Source organism: Phyllostomus hastatus, unplaced genomic scaffold (assembly GCF_019186645.2).
Source record: "Phyllostomus hastatus isolate PE091 unplaced genomic scaffold, TTU_PhHast_1.1 phas_contig_34, whole genome shotgun sequence".
NCBI classification, from domain to species: Eukaryota; Metazoa; Chordata; class Mammalia; order Chiroptera; family Phyllostomidae; genus Phyllostomus; species Phyllostomus hastatus.
Genome location: NW_025333857.1, coordinates 35486566 through 35505130, shown reverse-complemented (window position 1 = coordinate 35505130; position 18565 = coordinate 35486566). Strand labels below are relative to the sequence as shown.

At 41.4% G+C, this 18565-nt stretch overlaps 1 protein-coding gene across 4 annotated transcripts in view; it reads right to left on the bottom strand.

The window, feature by feature from the left end:
• PCSK5 (proprotein convertase subtilisin/kexin type 5) overlaps positions 1-18565 on the bottom strand; it is a 419139-nt gene that overhangs the window by 165400 nt on the left and 235174 nt on the right. For all 4 annotated transcript variants that reach the window (XM_045840308.1, XM_045840309.1, XM_045840310.1 and 1 more), the window contains exons 11-13: positions 13078-13195; positions 11074-11262; positions 1386-1522 (exon numbers count right to left, since the gene is read on the bottom strand). In XM_045840308.1, the coding sequence (XP_045696264.1) occupies positions 1386-1522; positions 11074-11262; positions 13078-13195 (444 nt within the window). The remainder of the gene's footprint in view (positions 1-1385; positions 1523-11073; positions 11263-13077; positions 13196-18565) is intronic.

Here is an 18565-nt window from a genome sequence, read left to right as displayed (position 1 = left end):
TCTCTGATTGTGGGACCACGGTGGGAGCACAGATGACCTACAGCACAGAATTAGGGAAAAGAGGTGGCCAAACAATGAGACCAAAAATGGATCTTGCCCTGGTGGGGTGGCTCAGTTGGTTGGAGCACCGTCCCATACACCAAAAGGTTGGAGGTTCGATCCCTGGTCAAGGCACATACCTAGGTTGTGGGTTTGACCCCTTGCCAGGGCGCGTACTGGAGGCTACTGATCAGTGTTTCTCTCTCACATAGATGTTTGTCTTTCTCTCTCTCTCAAATAAAAAAATCAATAAACATATCCTTGGGTGATGATTAAAAAAAAACGGATCTCTCAGAATGAGTAAACTGACTGGTAGACAAAAGTCTGGTGGATGGATGCATGTGTTCACCTGTGTTCCGTGTATGTCCTCCTCCTTGCATAGCCCACTGCACCTGAACGGTACACACCCTTACAGTTAATCACAGAATGTCTTGGTTCATTTATTCTGGCATCAGGAAAGGGCTAGAATTGGATGTCAGTCCTAACATCGCTCTGAGGCCTGATCCTTCTGCAGGTGGGTTGGACAGAGCATTGAGAAGCATGAATTTTTCAGACAATCAAACATGTGCCCACAGCTGGGTGGGAAGCCGGGTTAGTTATTAAACAGATCATCTGTACTGAGCACAGTACTCTACTCCACAGGGTTCTATCACATGCAATACAGGCTGCCTGGAAAAATTGTTAGGTCCCATACCCGATGCTGCATTTGTATGCCCCGACTCCCCGCTTGAGGTTAGAAATAAGCTTCCGTGAAGAGGGAAACAGGACACATGCAGCAACAAGGTTCTGAGACCACCTGAAAGGACCTTTGTTAACATCTAATTTCCTTTTTTTTAACATATCAAGAAAGTTTTCTTTTTTCTTAGTTCTGGGTTCATGTTGGGCAGAATACCATCATTCATTTTCTTTAGTGGTAAACAGTGTCGCTGGCACAGACCTGCACTGAAATTTGAATGCAGAATAAACTCAGAAAAAAAGATAACTGAGGAAACATGTCTCCTCTTACGACCAGGCAATTTAACCCGTTGCCGGTGGACAAGGCTGGCTTGTTCATGGACAGAGAAAGTAAGGGAAGTTGGTTAGAGATGTGGATCCTACATTTTGGAACATCAATCAATAGCAGTCATCTTTTATCCTGCACTTATCTAAATATTTATTCTTTATTTCTTATCTTTGAATGATTACCTCTGAAATCATCTTGAGAACTGGAATATATGCAAGCAACTCAAACCACAGGTTCACATGAGAAAGAATGATGTTAACATATGAGTGTGAAACACTCCTTGGCTAAAAGATACTCAATTTTTTCCACACAGCTAACCAAATTATAGAAAGGAAGTGCTCACCTGGAGTCTTGAAGTTCCTCAGCTGAGAGGGAGTGTCATAGACTTCAAGGATCCAGTCACCGGCGGCTAGCTCTCCCCAGCAATGGATGGTCATGAACTCCCAGTTTTTGAATCCTTCCATGGAGTGATCAAAAAGCCTGAGAGAGAACCATAAAAACATCATCTTATCTGCTATTTAAAACCCAGTGAGTGTCAAGACCACGATCAATAATCTTTTCAAATCTATCCGCATGTCCAGTTCAACACTGGAGGATGTACTCATCCGGGACATCACTGATTAGTAGATCCAAACTTGTATCACTCATTGTTCTCCTACAGGGAACCAGGCTTGGGGCAGGCCATGCACTAGCAAATCTAGAAGGCACAAGCATTGGGGAATCAGGGAAACTAGGTTAAGACTTCACCCATGAGACAGATTGTCCCACACGTTGAAGATGTGGTGCACCTGGAACTCCATACACTGCTCACGGGAATGCAGAATGGTACCGCCGCTCTAAAAACAGCCTGAGGGTTCTCACCACACAACTCAACAATCCCCCTTCTAGATATTTATCCAAGAGACGTGAAGAGATGTGTCCATGCGAAGGACACCACATGAATGTTCAGAGCAGCTCTATTCATGACGGTCAAAACTGTTTAACAACTCAAATGTCCTTTAGTGGGTGAATGGGTACATTATGGTACATGCATATTGAAATACCACCCTGTAATGAACTTGTAATACCATGAATGAATTTCAAAAGCACTAGGGGAGTGAAGGAAGTCAGACACAAAAAACTACAATCTAGAAAAGGTAAGAGAAACAGAAACAGATCAGTGGTTGTCAGGAACTGGGAAGGCTGTGGTGGAAGTTTTAGGGGTGATGGGACTATTTCATATCTTGAAAATAATGGTGTATAGTTACACAACCATACAGATATGTTAAAACTTAGTGAACTGGTTGCATTAAAAAGAAGGGGAAGGGACTAGTCAAGGAACATGTATGAATGACCCACAGACATGGACAACAGGATGGGGACTGACTGTGGGAGTGGGGGGTGGGTTGGGCAGAGGGGGGAAAAGGGGAAAAAATTGGGGCAACTATAACGGAACAATAAAATATTTTTAAACACTGAATTGTATCATATGCAAATTACACCTCAGTATAAAGACTGACCACTGATCATGTCCAGTTCAGGGAGTCATGCCTCAAACTCTTCTGGCCCTTTCAATGATTTTTCTACATTTTTAATTCCCTACATGAAATCTCCACCTACCTAAAATAGCTAGAATTATTTCTGTTTCCTGTGATATAAATTCCCTGGATACAAAATATGAGGAAAATAAGGAAATGGAATCCCATCAAGATTAGATATATCAATAATGGATAAAACCAGCACTTGAAGAAACCAGCCTATTATTTATGTAGGCATATAACATACATCTGACCACCTGAAGATACAGCCAAACAACTCCTGGAGAGATGGGACGAGCTGGAAACTAAAAGGGCAAAGTGGCAGATTTTTAAAAGAACTTTTCTTTTTAAAATTATGTGCATTGGTTATTTTTATCAAAAAATAATGAAATAAGAAAAATAATTTAAGAGCCAGAGAGGCAAACAGAGAGGGACGAATATGTCTAGTGTTATTTTAGGAGCGACCACGTGCAGCCACTGGGATGAATCGGTCCTTCGGTGGGAACAGATGCAGAGGTCGTGGCCAGTGGATGTTGACGGCATTTTCACGTTCACTGCACAAACTGGTGTTTATAATTTAACCTTCTGTGTAGATCTCCCCATTGGGGTAAAATGTGCCCTTGTACACACACAAAATACCTAATTTAATGTCCTTATAACTTGATGTATTGGAGTTCTGATTTTTGAAAACATGTACTGTCAGTGTGCTTGAGGCTGCCAGTACAATGCTGGCTGGATCCTAAAGCGGAAAGGCCGGGTGACACAGCTATGGCAGGGGTAGGGAAGTCACCAGCACTCAGCCGTGTTCCCAGAGGAAAACAATGAACAGGAGTATCACTGGCTACATGTTCCTGAGACCTTGAAAGAAGAAACATAAAAATAATTTAGCAACATTCTCAAAATGTCCCATGTCAGAAAATTTGGGAAAGGCTGGGTTAAAGTTGAACAGATCTCCTTACTGGAGAACATCTTAGATCTTTGAGAAATTCAAGTATGTTGTGGTAATCTCCGTAATGGGTTAATGATCGGCAGTGATGTTCAAACCTCACGTGGCCACAAAGCCCTTTTTCTATTTAAAGAATAACTGTGTGTTAGCTGTAAAGTTTAGCTCTGAACAGAGGGGTGTGGGATTTCAATGAGGACTTCACTGGATCTGGCAGCTTTCCCTCTTGATAACAGGGATGGAATTAGTGGCTCTTATATGACTGTTTCCACACCCACATGCAATTAATCTTCAATAGAGTAAGCGGGGTACATTTTATGGAGACCCTACAATTCCTGCACTTGTATAACAGAGCTCATTTCACAAGTTCATGGCTCGAAACTGGACTTGGCCAGGAAGAAATTGCTGTGTCATTATGTAATTGACTTACATACACAGAGTTCTTCATGTTAAACCCAAAAAGGATGTATGTTGGGTAAAAGGGAAACACGGAGGTGGGGGAAGAGGAAATTTTTCACATTGCCCTTCCTGCCAGAGACATGTGACTGAAAGAAACGTTGACACAGAAATGGATGGAGGCAGAAAACCATTCTAGAACCACTTCTGAGCCCGCGAGTCCAATTTAGGCTCTAATTCGTGGAGGCCACTGTGCCATTTGAGGGCACTGAAGCAGTAACTTGTCACATAATACCTTTCTAAGAGTGCTGAGCTTAAAAGCAATTCCCAAACAGTTTAGACAGAACATTTGGCTCCTTGCCTCGTGTCCAAAAACTACAAAGGAGACTTGAGTCTGCCATCACTTGAGGGCCAGTCTTGTTTCCACGACCCCGGCCAACTTTTAATTACCCATGGGTCAATTATTTGACTGCTGGATTAGCAGTCCCTATGTTTCTTCCCTTCCACCCTTTCCTGTCCACTTTTCAAAATCAGTCCACTGCTACCGATCACTTTTAAATCACACTGGAAACAAACATTAAATAGAAACTGGGTGCCAAGAAGAAATACTCATAAATCAGCATTCAGACAAGTGTTTCAAAGCTTGAATATAAACGGGCTTTGTCTATCTGGATAACCAGTTACCCCTGGTCTCTTCACTGTATGCAGAGCTGAAGGATCATTACTTCCATGGGAACGCACAAGTGGAGGAGAGGAATTAAAATGCAGCCAAGCTCAATCATTACATTTTGCTAAAAGAGTTGAGGCGGAGAGAAACAGATGCTGATTGTTGTTTCAACTAGCTGGGCATTCAGATTTCTAATTTTACCCTGTCTTTTATTTTAATTCTGATTCACCACAAGCTATTCCTTATTTTTAGCACTGTACTGTTTAAAAACACTGCGTCGCCTGCACATAACAAAAAGCAACATCGCCGGAAGATTAGATTTGTGTTGCAAAGAACATGCTTGCTCAAGACAATCCAGTGTCACACTGGACACCTGCTAAGGAGATTCTAATTGTGTGGTCTCCGTATAGCAACTACCAAGTCCAACGCTCAGTTGGAACATTTCTGCCAACAGCGGAGAAACCAGACACACGCCAGTGTTATCGGTGTGGATAAAATGCCAGTAAAGCAGGGCCAGATGAACTCCATGCCCTTATCCACATCTCCCTTTGCAGGGAAACCTTGCTCTGTCAAAGCTGACTTCACAACCATGTGCTCAGTGAAATGCTACATGCATGCGGTGGCAGAAATTATGCACCCAATTATTAAAATGGTGCCCCACAACCTTATCCCTGTGAGCAATTTTCAAATAAATTACTTTGGATGAGGCCTGGTAGTACATCTTTTTGAGGAAGTAACTCAGGAAATAAATCATATACTAGTAATTACTATAAGCTTTTTGGTCCCCTTTCTTAAGAGCCTTAAGGAACTTAAAAAGTCTGGTCAATCTGTCAAGGCTACAACATTTTTCTGTGATGTTATGGCAATTATTTAATAAGACACAAATACTGACAGTTATATGTGTTACCGAGTTATTTCTAAATTTGCAAATAAATCTTAATTTCAGAATTATCTACTGCTAAGCAAACAGTATTGATGTTCACTATAGAATTAGACATGAGACAAATGTTTTCAGAAGTTTTCTCTGTTTTTCAATTTTTAAGTGCTTCATCACAATTTAAGGTGGAGCTTATATAATGCTTAAAGCACTCACTTGGCTCAAATGTATTTTAGTTTTTGATTTCCTTTAGATATTGGCTTTTGTAAGTTTGAAATAACTTGCTTCCTGAAATAGGGTATTGAAAAAGCAGCATTAGGTTTTTCTCTCTCCCAGTCTGAATCACTTCTTTAAGAAAGGTTGACAAAAAGGGCCTGGTTCTAGAGGTTTTAAATACCTAAAAAGATAAGTTTTTTAAAAAAACTTACAACATGCATACTATTACTAACTTCCTCACCAATCCCAAAATGCATTTCTTCTTGTGGGTATATGATGTAAGTACTTAATGTTCTTGAAGATTTATTCTATTTTATAGCTGATGGCTTTTATCTAAGTATCTGCTTTGTATTTTAAACTCCTTTTAAAATTACTTGCACAGCATCCAGCACATACTACTCACAAGTCTTTTGATGACACGAAAATAACAAGAATATGTATGAAAAAGCTGGACAATTTTTTAAATCAATGCTATTTAAAGTATGGTGTGTGGACAAGCAGCTTCAGCATCACCTGGAAACTTATTAGGAATGCAAATTCATGGACCTCACCCAGACCTACAGAATTGGAATCTCTGGGAGAGGGGCCCAGCCATCTGTGTGTGATTGAGTCATTCACCAGGTGCTTGAGAAGCACAGCGTAAATAAAGGTTAGCACTTATTAAGTACTTAATATGCCAGGGGCTGTGCTGAGGACTTGCTTTATGTTATCTTACTTAATACTTGTAACAACCCTATGAGGCAGATACCATTAGGTCTGCTTTCCAGATGAGAGAATCACTCTTCTAAAGGTAAATTTAAAAATCAGTGAAGCCAAGACAAACCCAGCTCTGTCTAACTCCAAGGCCAGACCTTCTTTTGAGTGAAGGTAGAGGGTCCTCATGGGGAGGCCTCATTGGAATGAAAAGCTGTCACTGCAAAAGTATAATTTGTACTGCAAGTCACAAATGCATTTATGTAGCATGACACTTTACAAATGTCAAAAGTCTGTTGTTGAACATTTGGGAAGGGCAGTGACAAAAATGATTCAAATATAAATACCACACTTAACCATAGTTATAGAATTCTACAGGTTTTGCAGTTTAGAAAGTGGACCTCCTCTGTACTTAAGATCATAATTAGAAGCAGAGATATTCAGCTGTAATCAAATTTAGAAAGGGAGGCGAAGTTTCAGCTTACAGTCAGAGGCCAAAATTTGGAACAGAGGGCCAGTATAGTGAAACTCAACCTACAACTCAATGAGCTGGGGGAAGGGGAGATTTAGGGGGGAAAAGATGACAACAGCTTCTCATAATTCTACAACACGTGCCATTGGGGGGAGAATCTGGTGAGATCAACTTTTGTTTGAAAATTTTTGCACAGGCAGATTTTGAATGTCACAGAATGAAAGCTTATCTAAAGTTGCTCTTGTCTAAGAACATCCTGAAGGGACTTAAGCCCACCTAGCTTCCCCCCAGACGCTGGAGCTCCATATTCTCTCCTGAAGTAAATAGTTTGTGCTGACGATTCAGCTTGGCTTTTTGTGAGGCAGGGTGCACAGGCCAAGAGGAGGGCCGAGAGGGTGGGAGGGAAGGGGAACACAAAGGGAGGAGCACAACTAAGCATGTGTCTATTCAGCGACCACTCTGTTTACACAGGGCTCCCACCCACCCAGTAAATGATTGACCTGTCTTGCCAGGGGTGCTTGCCTGCTGGGCAAATGGGGCACTAAGCTCAAGCTGGACTAGCTCTGAGTGCTGCTGAGTGCCTTCCAGGGCTGAGCACCTGCAGACACTTGGGTAAACTGTTCTTCCCCCAACAGCTGTTCTCTACAGGAGGTCCAGCAAGTGCTGGGCTGCCTGGACAGGGAGGCACTGAGGGGCTCCAGACGGCCCACACAGGCTTAGTGTTCAGTGACTGTGGAAAATCGATTCCCAAGGAACTGCTGTGTTGAGAGGAAACACAGTACTGAAGATATTCCCCACAGAAATGTATGGGAAAATGACAACTTCTCAAAAGCTGACAGTGATGGCCCTTTTGTATTTTCTTTTGGGAGTTTATCCTTATGGATAATACTTCCAGGACCTAAGACGATGACACCTATTTTGTCAATACCAAGGAGAATAGTCACAGGTGATAAGGGAGGGGCAGGTCTCCCCTCTCTGGTTTGCCCTCCTTGCCCACAGAATCTGTATTTGCATCATCAAGGGGGATGGGAGCTGGCTTTCAGCATCTTTCCTTGTCACAGCAGCTGACAGAGTCCGTGGTGGAGAGTCACACCCCACAGAGATTTATAGGAGGGACCAAATGGGGGCAACTCTACCACCACAGCTTACCCCTGCATCTCAAATCACCTCCACTAGCGAAACTTTGTTTTAAACCTTTCAGAATTCTTATCTTTTTAAAAAAATCCTCACCAGAGGATGTTTTTATTGACTTTAGAGAGAGAGGGAGGCATCAATGTAAGAGGGAAACATCAGCTGGCCACCTCCCATACATGCCCCAACCAGAGCTGGAACCCGCAACCTAGGCGTGTGTCCTGAACGAGGATCCAACCTGCAACCTTTTGATTGACAGGACAATGCTCCAACTGGGCCAGGGCAGAATTCCTATCTTTTAACTGCACAAAGTTCGTTGCTTTATGTAGTCTTCAGAAACCTTGACTTCTTTGAAGGAAAGATAAGTGTCCAACGGGGAAACTATTTATTACTCTCTTTAATAATCCCTGATACACCAGTTCCTTCCAAAACCTGACCTAAATGTCTTTTCCTTGAGATTTCTGCCATGCAGACCAACATGGGGGATGCTGGGAGCAACGTGGGCCTTCCCTCACTTCCTCCCCACCTTTCTGCTATGCTTCTTGCCCTCAGCTCCCAGTCCTGAAAATGTGTTTTGAAACAGGGCCAAAGTGACAGGACAAGAGGATTCCTTGCCATTAGGTCTGAGACTGAGAGGTTTTGAGTAGAGATTTCCTCTCATAAAATTAAAGCTTCAGAATATGCCAGAAGGAGGAAATGCCAAAAGAAACCGTCTCTCCCTAGCTGCCTCCGTAGGAGGGATGCTACTAGTGTCAAGCACAGCAAGGACAGGGGAGCCAGGCCCTGGAACGTGGCCATGTGTGGATTTGGGACCCGGTGCAGCTGTTTCACATTTATGGAGTCAGCTGCTCAGAGCAATGTTTTGGGGAGTTGTAGACAAATGAACTCATAACATCCTCTATATCTCTCTGTACCTTCAGCCTCCTTCCTCCACCCTAGTCTGCCTCTTTTTGGTGGCTACTTCTCTTCCTAAGATGGAAGATACACAAAAGAACAGCAGTTTAAGAAATGCTCCAGACCCAGAAGAGGCATTCTGGGTGCAAACCTGATTCCCAAGTGCTCTTGATGGGGTAAACCTCATGACCGCTAGTTGCTGAGCATCTGAAATGCCTGTTTCTTTTTCTCTGACACAAGTCATGCAGCACTTTGGGGTTCAGCACTTTGCAAAGACCAAGGCAGATGTCCTCGGGTCAGGAATGCATGTGCAACCATGCCAGTGACCTCGTCATCCACCAAACGCCTGTGACGGACGGACAAGTTTCCTCACTGAAGTCATTTTGGGGGAAGCCAACGAAAAATGCCAAAATATGCAGGAAGAGCCCAGAAAAGCTGAGGAGGCTGTTATCCAAGCAAACAGCAACTGCAAAGGATTATTTATCTACAACGGAGGGGTTTGAGGCATGAGCTGCACATGTGTGAAGCAAACCTTTGCACTTCACCATCCATATTTCGCCTGGTTACTCTTTCAAGTTTGACACAGACGTATAATGGTAAATAAAGAAAAAAAAGCAACAGAAAAAAAGGTCTTCTCTGGCTTCAGTAGCAACAGTTAGTTGACCTCCATTATTCATGTAATTGTGCATCTGAAGCCCACGCTTGCTGAAAGGAAGGATCAGGCAGGTACTTGCAATTACCTGGCAGGCAACAGCTGAGACCCCTGCTTGCAGAGGGAGGAGGGCATGCTCAGCTACCTGAGGCCAAAGCATCCTTCTGTTCTTTGCACCTGCACACACTTATTCTGGCTAAGCTGCACCTCATAAAGCACTACTCCCAAGTTTCCCCATGCCTGAACAGAAACAGTTAGGTTTTAAAGAACACAGCAAGTCTTCTAAGCACAGAAATGAAATGCACTTGAAGCTTTTAGAAACTGCTAGCCACCTAGAAGTGTTCTTTATTGTTCCCCCTTTTTCTCACCGTCCTACAGCAGATGGAGTTTGGGGATTGTGAAGGGCAACTGGCTACTGCTCAGCCTCACTTTCAGTTCTGCAGGCTTGCATTGGCCTCGAAGCTCTTCTGGCCTGTTGTTCGTGTCCTAACAAAGGTCACCGCTGCCATGGTCACCTGGCACATGGACAGGTGGCTATGTCTACATAAAAGGTTGGCTTTCATTGGGACTCTTAAGTGTCATTGATGGTGAGGTTTTTGCTCCCATTAAATGTTCCCCTTGGAGAAAAATATCAAATTAAAAGAATCTTAGGCTTCCTTCTGGTTGTGGTTTGTATGTTAGGGTCATAATGGGAATGAGGTGAACAGGACAAGCTGACATTTTCCCATCTGGTCCCACTTCTTGACAAGCACACCCTGCCCATGCTCCCAACCAAAAAGCCAGGGGGGCAAAAAGCCAGTGCTAGAACATTCTGGTCTTTCATCAGGATCCTGGCAATGCCTACTGGAGAAATGTGTGGAGGGTGGGGTGAGAAGGGAAGAGTCTAAGAAGAGAAACTACACTGAGTGTCCTCTTGGGCAATAAAGACTAAAGGGCCAATGTTTAAAATAGGGGTCAGCAAACGACATAGTCTGTCCTCAAGCCAAATCTGACCCTCTGCTTATTCTATAAATAAAGGTTTACTGGAACACAGCCATGCCCATTCATTTATATTGTCTGCACTGTAATGGCAAAGTTGAACAGTTGTAACAGAAACATGGCCAGTGAAGCTCAAAACATTTACTAATTGACTGTTTGCAGAAAAAAAAAAGCCAATGCCCATTTTTAAAACAAATAAGAGTTTCCTTGAACTTCAGAAAGTGCTCAGGCAAGAGAATTCAGTTAATCTGTACCAAGTGCCAGCAGACATTTAAAGTACAGGAGACAGAATCTCAGAGACCTAAGGAAGTAGTGCTCTACATTTCATTTTTAGGATAAGGAACAACAGATGGCCTTTGATTTTTCTGCAGCATCCTTTTAATATCACCTAACTATTATGTTATACTATTCTTTGCAGCTTCACACTCTCTGTTTATGTGTGGGCGGTGAGTGCTATGACCATTCTACCATGACACCTATGTGCCCCTTAGTTCTTAGGATGCTAAGTAAGGAGCTGCTGGCCCTTTCTTCCCTAAAGAAGAACTGAGTGTCAGGGTGACCCCTACGCGCTGGTGGGCAGAGGCCTTTACTGTACCTGTTGGCCAAGAGCTGGGACCTGGTTCCTGAGGGTGAGGTCAGGTAGATGGCCAGGTCACCCCTCCTGGGATGGGTGATGGTTATGCGCACGACTACATGTTCCAGGTAGTTGACATGGTGGTTGGGGTTATCGGAGCAGCCGGAAGCTTTGTAGATGGAGCGCACTGCACTGTTGGGGCGAATTGTCCTGCAACAGAGAGTGGGGGAGTTTGAGCAAGGTGCGTATAGCTCAGCTGAGAGACCCTGCAGGCCTAGAATGACATCACATGAGCTAAATGCAAGCAGCTGGTTGCTGGATACTAAAACACACGGTGCTATCACCCAATGACTGGTTCATTTAAAGGATTCACACTGGTTAGGTAGTGGGAAAGGTGTAAGTGAGAGGAAAGGGGGAAGTAATGGTCTTTTATTTTCACCCAGGAAGTGGGTATCTAACTTGAGAATCTCACATTGCTAAAACACAGATTGCTGGGCCTGATTCAGCAAGGGTAGGGTAGATAATTAGCATTTCTAACAAGTTCCCAGGTGACAGTGATGTTGCTGACCTATGGAATACACTTTGAGGGCCCCTGATACAGTGGTACAGTGAACTTGGGGGTTAGTATGGCCTTGGGGTTGGACCCTGGTGTACCATTTCCTTGCTCTGTAACTCTGGGCACACACCCTCACCCACAGATGCCTGTTTTCTTCACTTGCTTCCTCCTGTGTGGCTGTCCCCTGAACTCCGGGCTGCAGCCACGCTGGTGTCAGTTCAAGTTTTGGCATAAATCAGTTTTTCCACCTCAGGGCTTTAAAGCACTATGCCTCAAGCACTTTAATTTTTATTTATTTAGTTATTTGTATTTTTTTGCTGCTGACTCTTCATGGTAAAAAGTTAAATTTCACTCTCTGAGGCTGCCACTGAACTACAGGAAAAGATATGCTTCCACCTCTTATTTTCTGCCCTTTGTATTTCCAACACTACCTTACTGTAATTTGTAATTATTTACTTATATTTTTTGGCTTAACTGCCCCTAGACTGTAAGCTCCACAAGGGCAGGAAGAATTTCTTACTCCCCTTCTATCCTCAATATCTACCTCAGTGCTTGATATTCATTAAGTGCAAGAAAAATAGTTGCCGAACTGATAAATAAATTGTGAATGAATAAATATTCCCACTGATCTCATTTCCTCATTTGTCAAGTGGGAATATACCCAAATTTTTACAAAATTTTAATAAGAAAACACACATGAAGTTTCTAGGACTCGGCTTGGCCCTTAATCAGTGTTCCATAAATACTGGTTATTTTTTCACTCCTTTATCTTTTCCTGTTATTCTTTGCCACAAAAGCACAGAATACAAAAAAAAAAATTTTAATTCATTATTTCTGCTTCACAATTTTTCAAGAATTATAATGGCTCTAGTTTCATCACAACCAAAGTGTGTAAATATTTTTTCTGAGAGTCAACTCTCTAAAAAGAAAGCCAAAAGCAAAATACTAATAAAATCACAAAGATGAGTCCTATTCTTTGGATTTAGCACATTTCTCACTATCCCTTGGTCAACTTGTCAGCACGGCCTCCAAGTCTGTGCAGCTGAAACACGGGAATGGGCCCCGAAATCCCTACATAAACTGCAATCTCATTACTGTGCATTTTCCACCACTCTGAAGAACTACATGATATGTAGTTAAGTTTCCAGACATATGGTTTAGCTTTTTTTGGAGCATACTCACTTATGGAGAATATTTGTATCATCAATAGATATATTGACAGAGTAGAAACCTTAAGCATGCCCATCAAGGGTTCCCCCAAATCCCCTTTTGAGAGATGTTTTTCTTTTAAGGACCCCTGGGTCTTATTAGTGTGGATTTAATAGCTCAGCATCCCAGACATTCTATTAGAATTTTATAACTACATTAGAGTTATGGCTTCCACGTATAACACAGAGCTACCCTGAGCACTTGTGCTGCCTGTTCTGTTTCAAGGCACTGACATGCTATCTGTGTGCAGCAAACATTACTTGATTTGTCGGTCTGTGCTCTCCACACACACGTGCTGCTGAGGAACAGTGGTCCACTTCTCCGCCTCCATCACCATGGCTTCTGCATCCATCAGTCCAAATCCATAGAGATGGCTCACTACAAAAGGCAAGAGGCTGGTCAGCTTTGCTGTGGTTATGAGCAACCTAAGATACATGTATTGAGTTATAATTTCATTTAGCAGAGAACACAGGCACATCCCTAAGGGATCCTAGCTTTCTTTAGAGCAATGATTTTAAAACAAATGAAACAAGTAAACAATCACAACAAGAAAGTAAGATGAATATATCACTCATTGATTATCATTACTAGTAACACAACTATCATTTATGAATTGTTACTACATGGCAGACACTAGTGCATATTTTTACATTTAATCTTCCCAACAACCTTAAGATGTTAGTGTTATTATTGTCATCACCCACGGATGAGAAAACTGAGGGTCAGAGAGAAACTTGGCTGGGATTGCCCAGCAGTTCAGTGTTTGGGCTGGAGTCTCACCCACAGTTTGCTCAAAGGCCTCACTGTCAACCACTTGTATTCAAGTGATGACATCATCAATTTTGTAAGATAAAATAATAGGTTTAAAGAGAAGTGACAATGCATATGACTTCTCCTAGTGCAATAAAAACTTACATGCAAGAAATACCAATTTTCTGACATGCCTAGTATTTAGGTTGAATATGCCAGAAAACACAAATTATTACCTTTCCTCTAGCATATGAAAAATTTATTAAACTTTATACATGAAATATTTGGAGACTTCTAGACTTTTATGCTAGCTTCTTATCCTCACACGTAATCTTTTAGTCCTCAATGAGAATACCTATTGATCTAAAGATGGATTTGACATAATTGTCTCCGAAACTTCAATTACCTATAGGAATATTTTAATGATGATACAGCAAGATTAATGTGTACAGTTCTTTCTGGAAATACATTATACTCTCAGCTGAATACTTCAAATATTCCCCTTGTATTAAACTGTCTCATGTCTTTATGTTTGACACAAAGTCATACTTCTACCAGATCTGTTGCTTAAAACATTTTCCTTATGACATTACTTTATGAAAACATTTCTATAGCTGCCCAGGCTTATGGATTATTTAAGTACTCCAGCTTGATGTTCTATGATATATCACCACTCCACTTTCAAAACAAATTCCTCACCAGAGCTTTTGCTTTGGAAAAAGCATTTCTTTTCTAAAGACATGACGCTCCTGGTCATATCATGCTCTTTCTGTTTCCCTGCCTTTGCTCATCATGTGTGGCCCTTGGCCCGGAATTCCATCACTACTCCTAGGTGAAGAGTCAGACTCTACTCTTACAAGTTCCTGAAGCCCAGACTAGTCTATCTTCTCTTTCTTGAAATATTCTCTGGCCTATGAAAATCAACAGATAGTTAACTGAATTTAATCATCTGTTCTCCTTTATAGTGTTGTATTGCTAATTAATTTATCAATCCATCTGCCCTCCTGCCCATCCATCCACACAACAGTCCATCCATCCATCCATCCATCCACCCACCCACCCAACCATCCACCCATCATTTCTTGAGTGCCTTCTATGTGCCAGCACTGTATTATGCACTGAACTTTTTACTTGTGCCACCAACTGAATTAATAATTAACTCTCTCAGCATACGTATTTTTACCCCAACTGCATTATAAATTGCTGACGGCAGGAACTGGGTCTTATATTTCTTTATATGTTTCATGGGATTGAGCAAACCATTATATGTACAAAAGGAAAAAGATATTATAGTATATAAAAAAAGAAAATTATCCCAGGATTCAGAAATACTGCTCTATTTCTGCTATTTGCTAATTATATAACCTTGGCCAACAAGATAAAATATCTAAACCACAATTTCCTCATTTCGTGGTATTATTATCTATCCCATTACCATTACTAAATTAAGTATATGTCCCACATGAGAAAATCTGTGTAAAGAACTATACAAATGGGAGAGCTCATTATTATAATATCAGGTTCAGCTAGTCAGAACATACTGAATAAAATTGCTATAGCAAAAATTTAAGTAGGATTTTAATACATGGACTTTTGCAACTTACATTTTGAATGATTTTTTTCTTGATTAAAAAGCACTCCATGTTCACCATAATGACTTGTAAATACATCCAGAGAAGAAGAAAATAAAACTCACTGATAACCTCATCACAAATTAGTAATTGCCATTATCAATTCTGTGAAAGCAATTTTGCCTCCTTAGTTAAATAGGAGACAAAGTGCCCATATTATTGTTTGGGCTTAAGGAAACCAATGGTCGAGGTCTTTTGTTAAAGTTCATGTAAATCCTGTGTTCTCACTAATGACTTAACCACAGCCTTCATCATCTCATCACAAATAGTCTAAGGTATTTTTTTTTCCCGTGGGGGCATTGAAATTGTTGCCAAAGAGGCTATGGCAGGCTCTCTTACTCGACATAGTCCACAAACACCCCCAGACTAGTGTTAAGTGGTTTCCAACCAGCAAGTCTTATCATTTAACTCAGTTTAGGGGGGAAAGATGACAGACTTGACAGGTGTATGAGTGGGTGGGGAAGAGGGTCCGTGGAGGCCTGGGGAGGACAAGGGCTTGGAAGGTCTGCAGAGCAGGCTGCCCGGGCTGCGGCTGGCTGCACTCTGTTCCCGCCACTGCACCAACTGGCAGCCTGACAACCATTAGGACATAAATTAACACACAGTCACCAAATACAACAAACACTTCATGCCTGTTAACCACTTGACTTAAGCAGAAAAGCACCTTGAGTCTTTATGAAGGCCATAAATTTGTTTCCTTTTCCAATTCAGCTCCTACCCAACAGAGACTGTACATCCACACAACACTCAAAGTAGGCGTTCAGAAAAGGGGCTCACTAATTTCATTTGACTACAGACTGGCAAATCAACAGAAAAAATGTATATTACTAAAATATTCAGAAATGAGAGAATTAGATTAGATCAACAAACACTTGAGTAAGCGATGGAGATTTTTAGTATTTTAAAATACTGGAAATTACATGTCTGTCCACAATCATGATGCAGAGCCTAAGAAAATGAAGTAATTTTTTTCCTTTTTTAGGGGGTGGTGGTAGTTGCTGGCAATATATCAACCCCATGTTTTCTGATTGACACTTAATTGGTTTTTGGTAAACAGTAATGAGAAAATCATTATACAATGAATGTGTTGGGCAGATAAACTCTTTCAAAAACATGGTGTCACCCTGACCAGTGTGCCTCAGTTGGTTGGGCGTTGTCCTGTAAAGAGAAAGGTCGCTGGTTCAATTCCCAGTCAGGGCATATGCCTGGGTTGCAGGTTCAGTCCCTGGTTGGGGCATGTACAAGAAGCAACCAATCAATGTTTCTTATATTGGTGTTTCTCTCCCACTCCTTCTCCCTCTTCCCCTCTCTCTAAAAATAAATAAATAAAATCTTAAAAAAAAACCCACCCCATGGTTTCAACAGGGGGAATAACTATTAGTTTGGGGGCACTAATAATTTTTTTGAAATATAATTACAATTGGCATACAATAATTTTTTTTATATAGCATAAAGTTTTCACTCTAAATGACCTACAAATTTAGAAACACGGATCTTTCTCTTGGTGGTCATTTGGGTTGTGTGTCAGGCCCCTCACACCCGTACCATGATGGGCCACGAGGAGTATGATCGCCCTCCAGTGGCCACAGAGCACCAAGTGAATGAACAGAACACAACTGATAGGAGAAATTTTATTTAACTCACCAAATGCCATAAAGTGTTTACAAGAGAATTATAAGGGGCAATGGAGGTATATTCTTTTTATTACTGACTCCTATAAAGTCACCTTTAACACTGAAAAAAATTTATTTCACTAGAGAGCCTATATTCACATTTTAGAAATTGATGATAATAGCAAATATACCATGCAAACAACTGATTGCAATGTGGCCATTCCACAATGAAAGTAGCTTTATTTATGCACATTTCTCAGGCTGAGCTCAGAGCAAAACCTGAGCCTGAACATCACTTTATGCTGATCACGTGGAGCCCTCCCCAGGCATACACTGAGTCAAGTACAAAATTCCGTGACGTTAGAATACTGCAGCGCTGGCATGGCAGGCGTCGAACCAATTCAAACAGAATTTTTCATTCCTAAGTGTGTTGGCAGCAAACATGGAAGTTGTAGTTTTAACATTAGGTAAGATTCAAAAATCAATATTCGGAGAGATATTGAGGGAAAAGGCTTGCAATATAGAGTAATTAACAATCTTAACACCACATTATTGAAGCATATTTCAGGGAGTAAAACTTATTTCTTGGTAGAATGATGTTGGGCAAACTTAATAAATGGAATCTGAAAAACTTGCATAACACTATTTGTTCTATTAGGCTGCATGACTGTTTATGCAGATAAACTATAAAAAAAACGTGGAATTATCTTACGTAAGAAGTATAGCTAGTTTTTGTTCAGAGGTATCTGAAGGTGTCTCTGCTTGGGCCAGTCAGAGGAGCAAGAAAAGGCAGGAAAGTAGAGATTGTTCACCAGGTGTATTTTCATTTTCTGATGAGATCGGAAGTGCTGAGAGGAGCTAATCATTAAGCAAACACACAAGCAAATGATGGCATAGTGGGAAAGCAGACACAGTTAATTTAAATAACAGTTCTAGCTAGGAGGACAAAAAACTCAATTCTAAAGAAAATCTAGAAAGCTCAGCAGAAAAAGAAATTAAAACTTTCTGAGTACAGGAAGCAATAACCAGGGAAATCTGGTATATTTTCATCTCTTTTAGTGGGCTCACTGGAACCAGCTACTTTAAGTCTTTTTTTCTCTTTAAATATTAGACTGAATGGACATTTCATAATGACTCTAAAATGACTGTTAGTAAAGCACTGTATATATAATAAAGGAATTGGCTTAAAAAGGATTTTAAAAAAGTGTTTGAGTTTCCCAAAGCCTTTGTGCTACCAGCTGTCAGATGCACGAAGTGTTATGCAGTACCCAGTGTAAAACAGGGTGAGGAGGCAACAAAAACTCTGCTCAAGGAGCCTATGAGAAATATAAAATTTTACCTGTAGCTGAAAAATGCAATTAAGTGACAGCCATCCATGACTGAGTATTTAGTATTAAAGTCTCACCAATTCCTTCCACTGAGGAAGCCATTTCTTACGACTAGCATGCCTGATGCCTGGGTCTGTCTCGAGCTGTGCTGGCGTTAGTCCTGACAGTCCTGTGTCCCAGGAAGCCCCTCACTCACGGGCAAGCCAGGAGAGTGGCTGCCCCACGTGGAACCAAGTTGGTACTGCCACGATGCTATTGGGGGTGACTCAGAGCTCCTGTCCCTCAGTATCAATGAGCCAGTAACTAGAGGGATTACAGGCATCCTTAACTTAGATGTACGTTCACTAAGATGCACATAATCACCAAACTATGGAAAAAGGTCAATAAATCTGGTTTAATTATTTGGTTAAGAGAAGTGTCAATGTT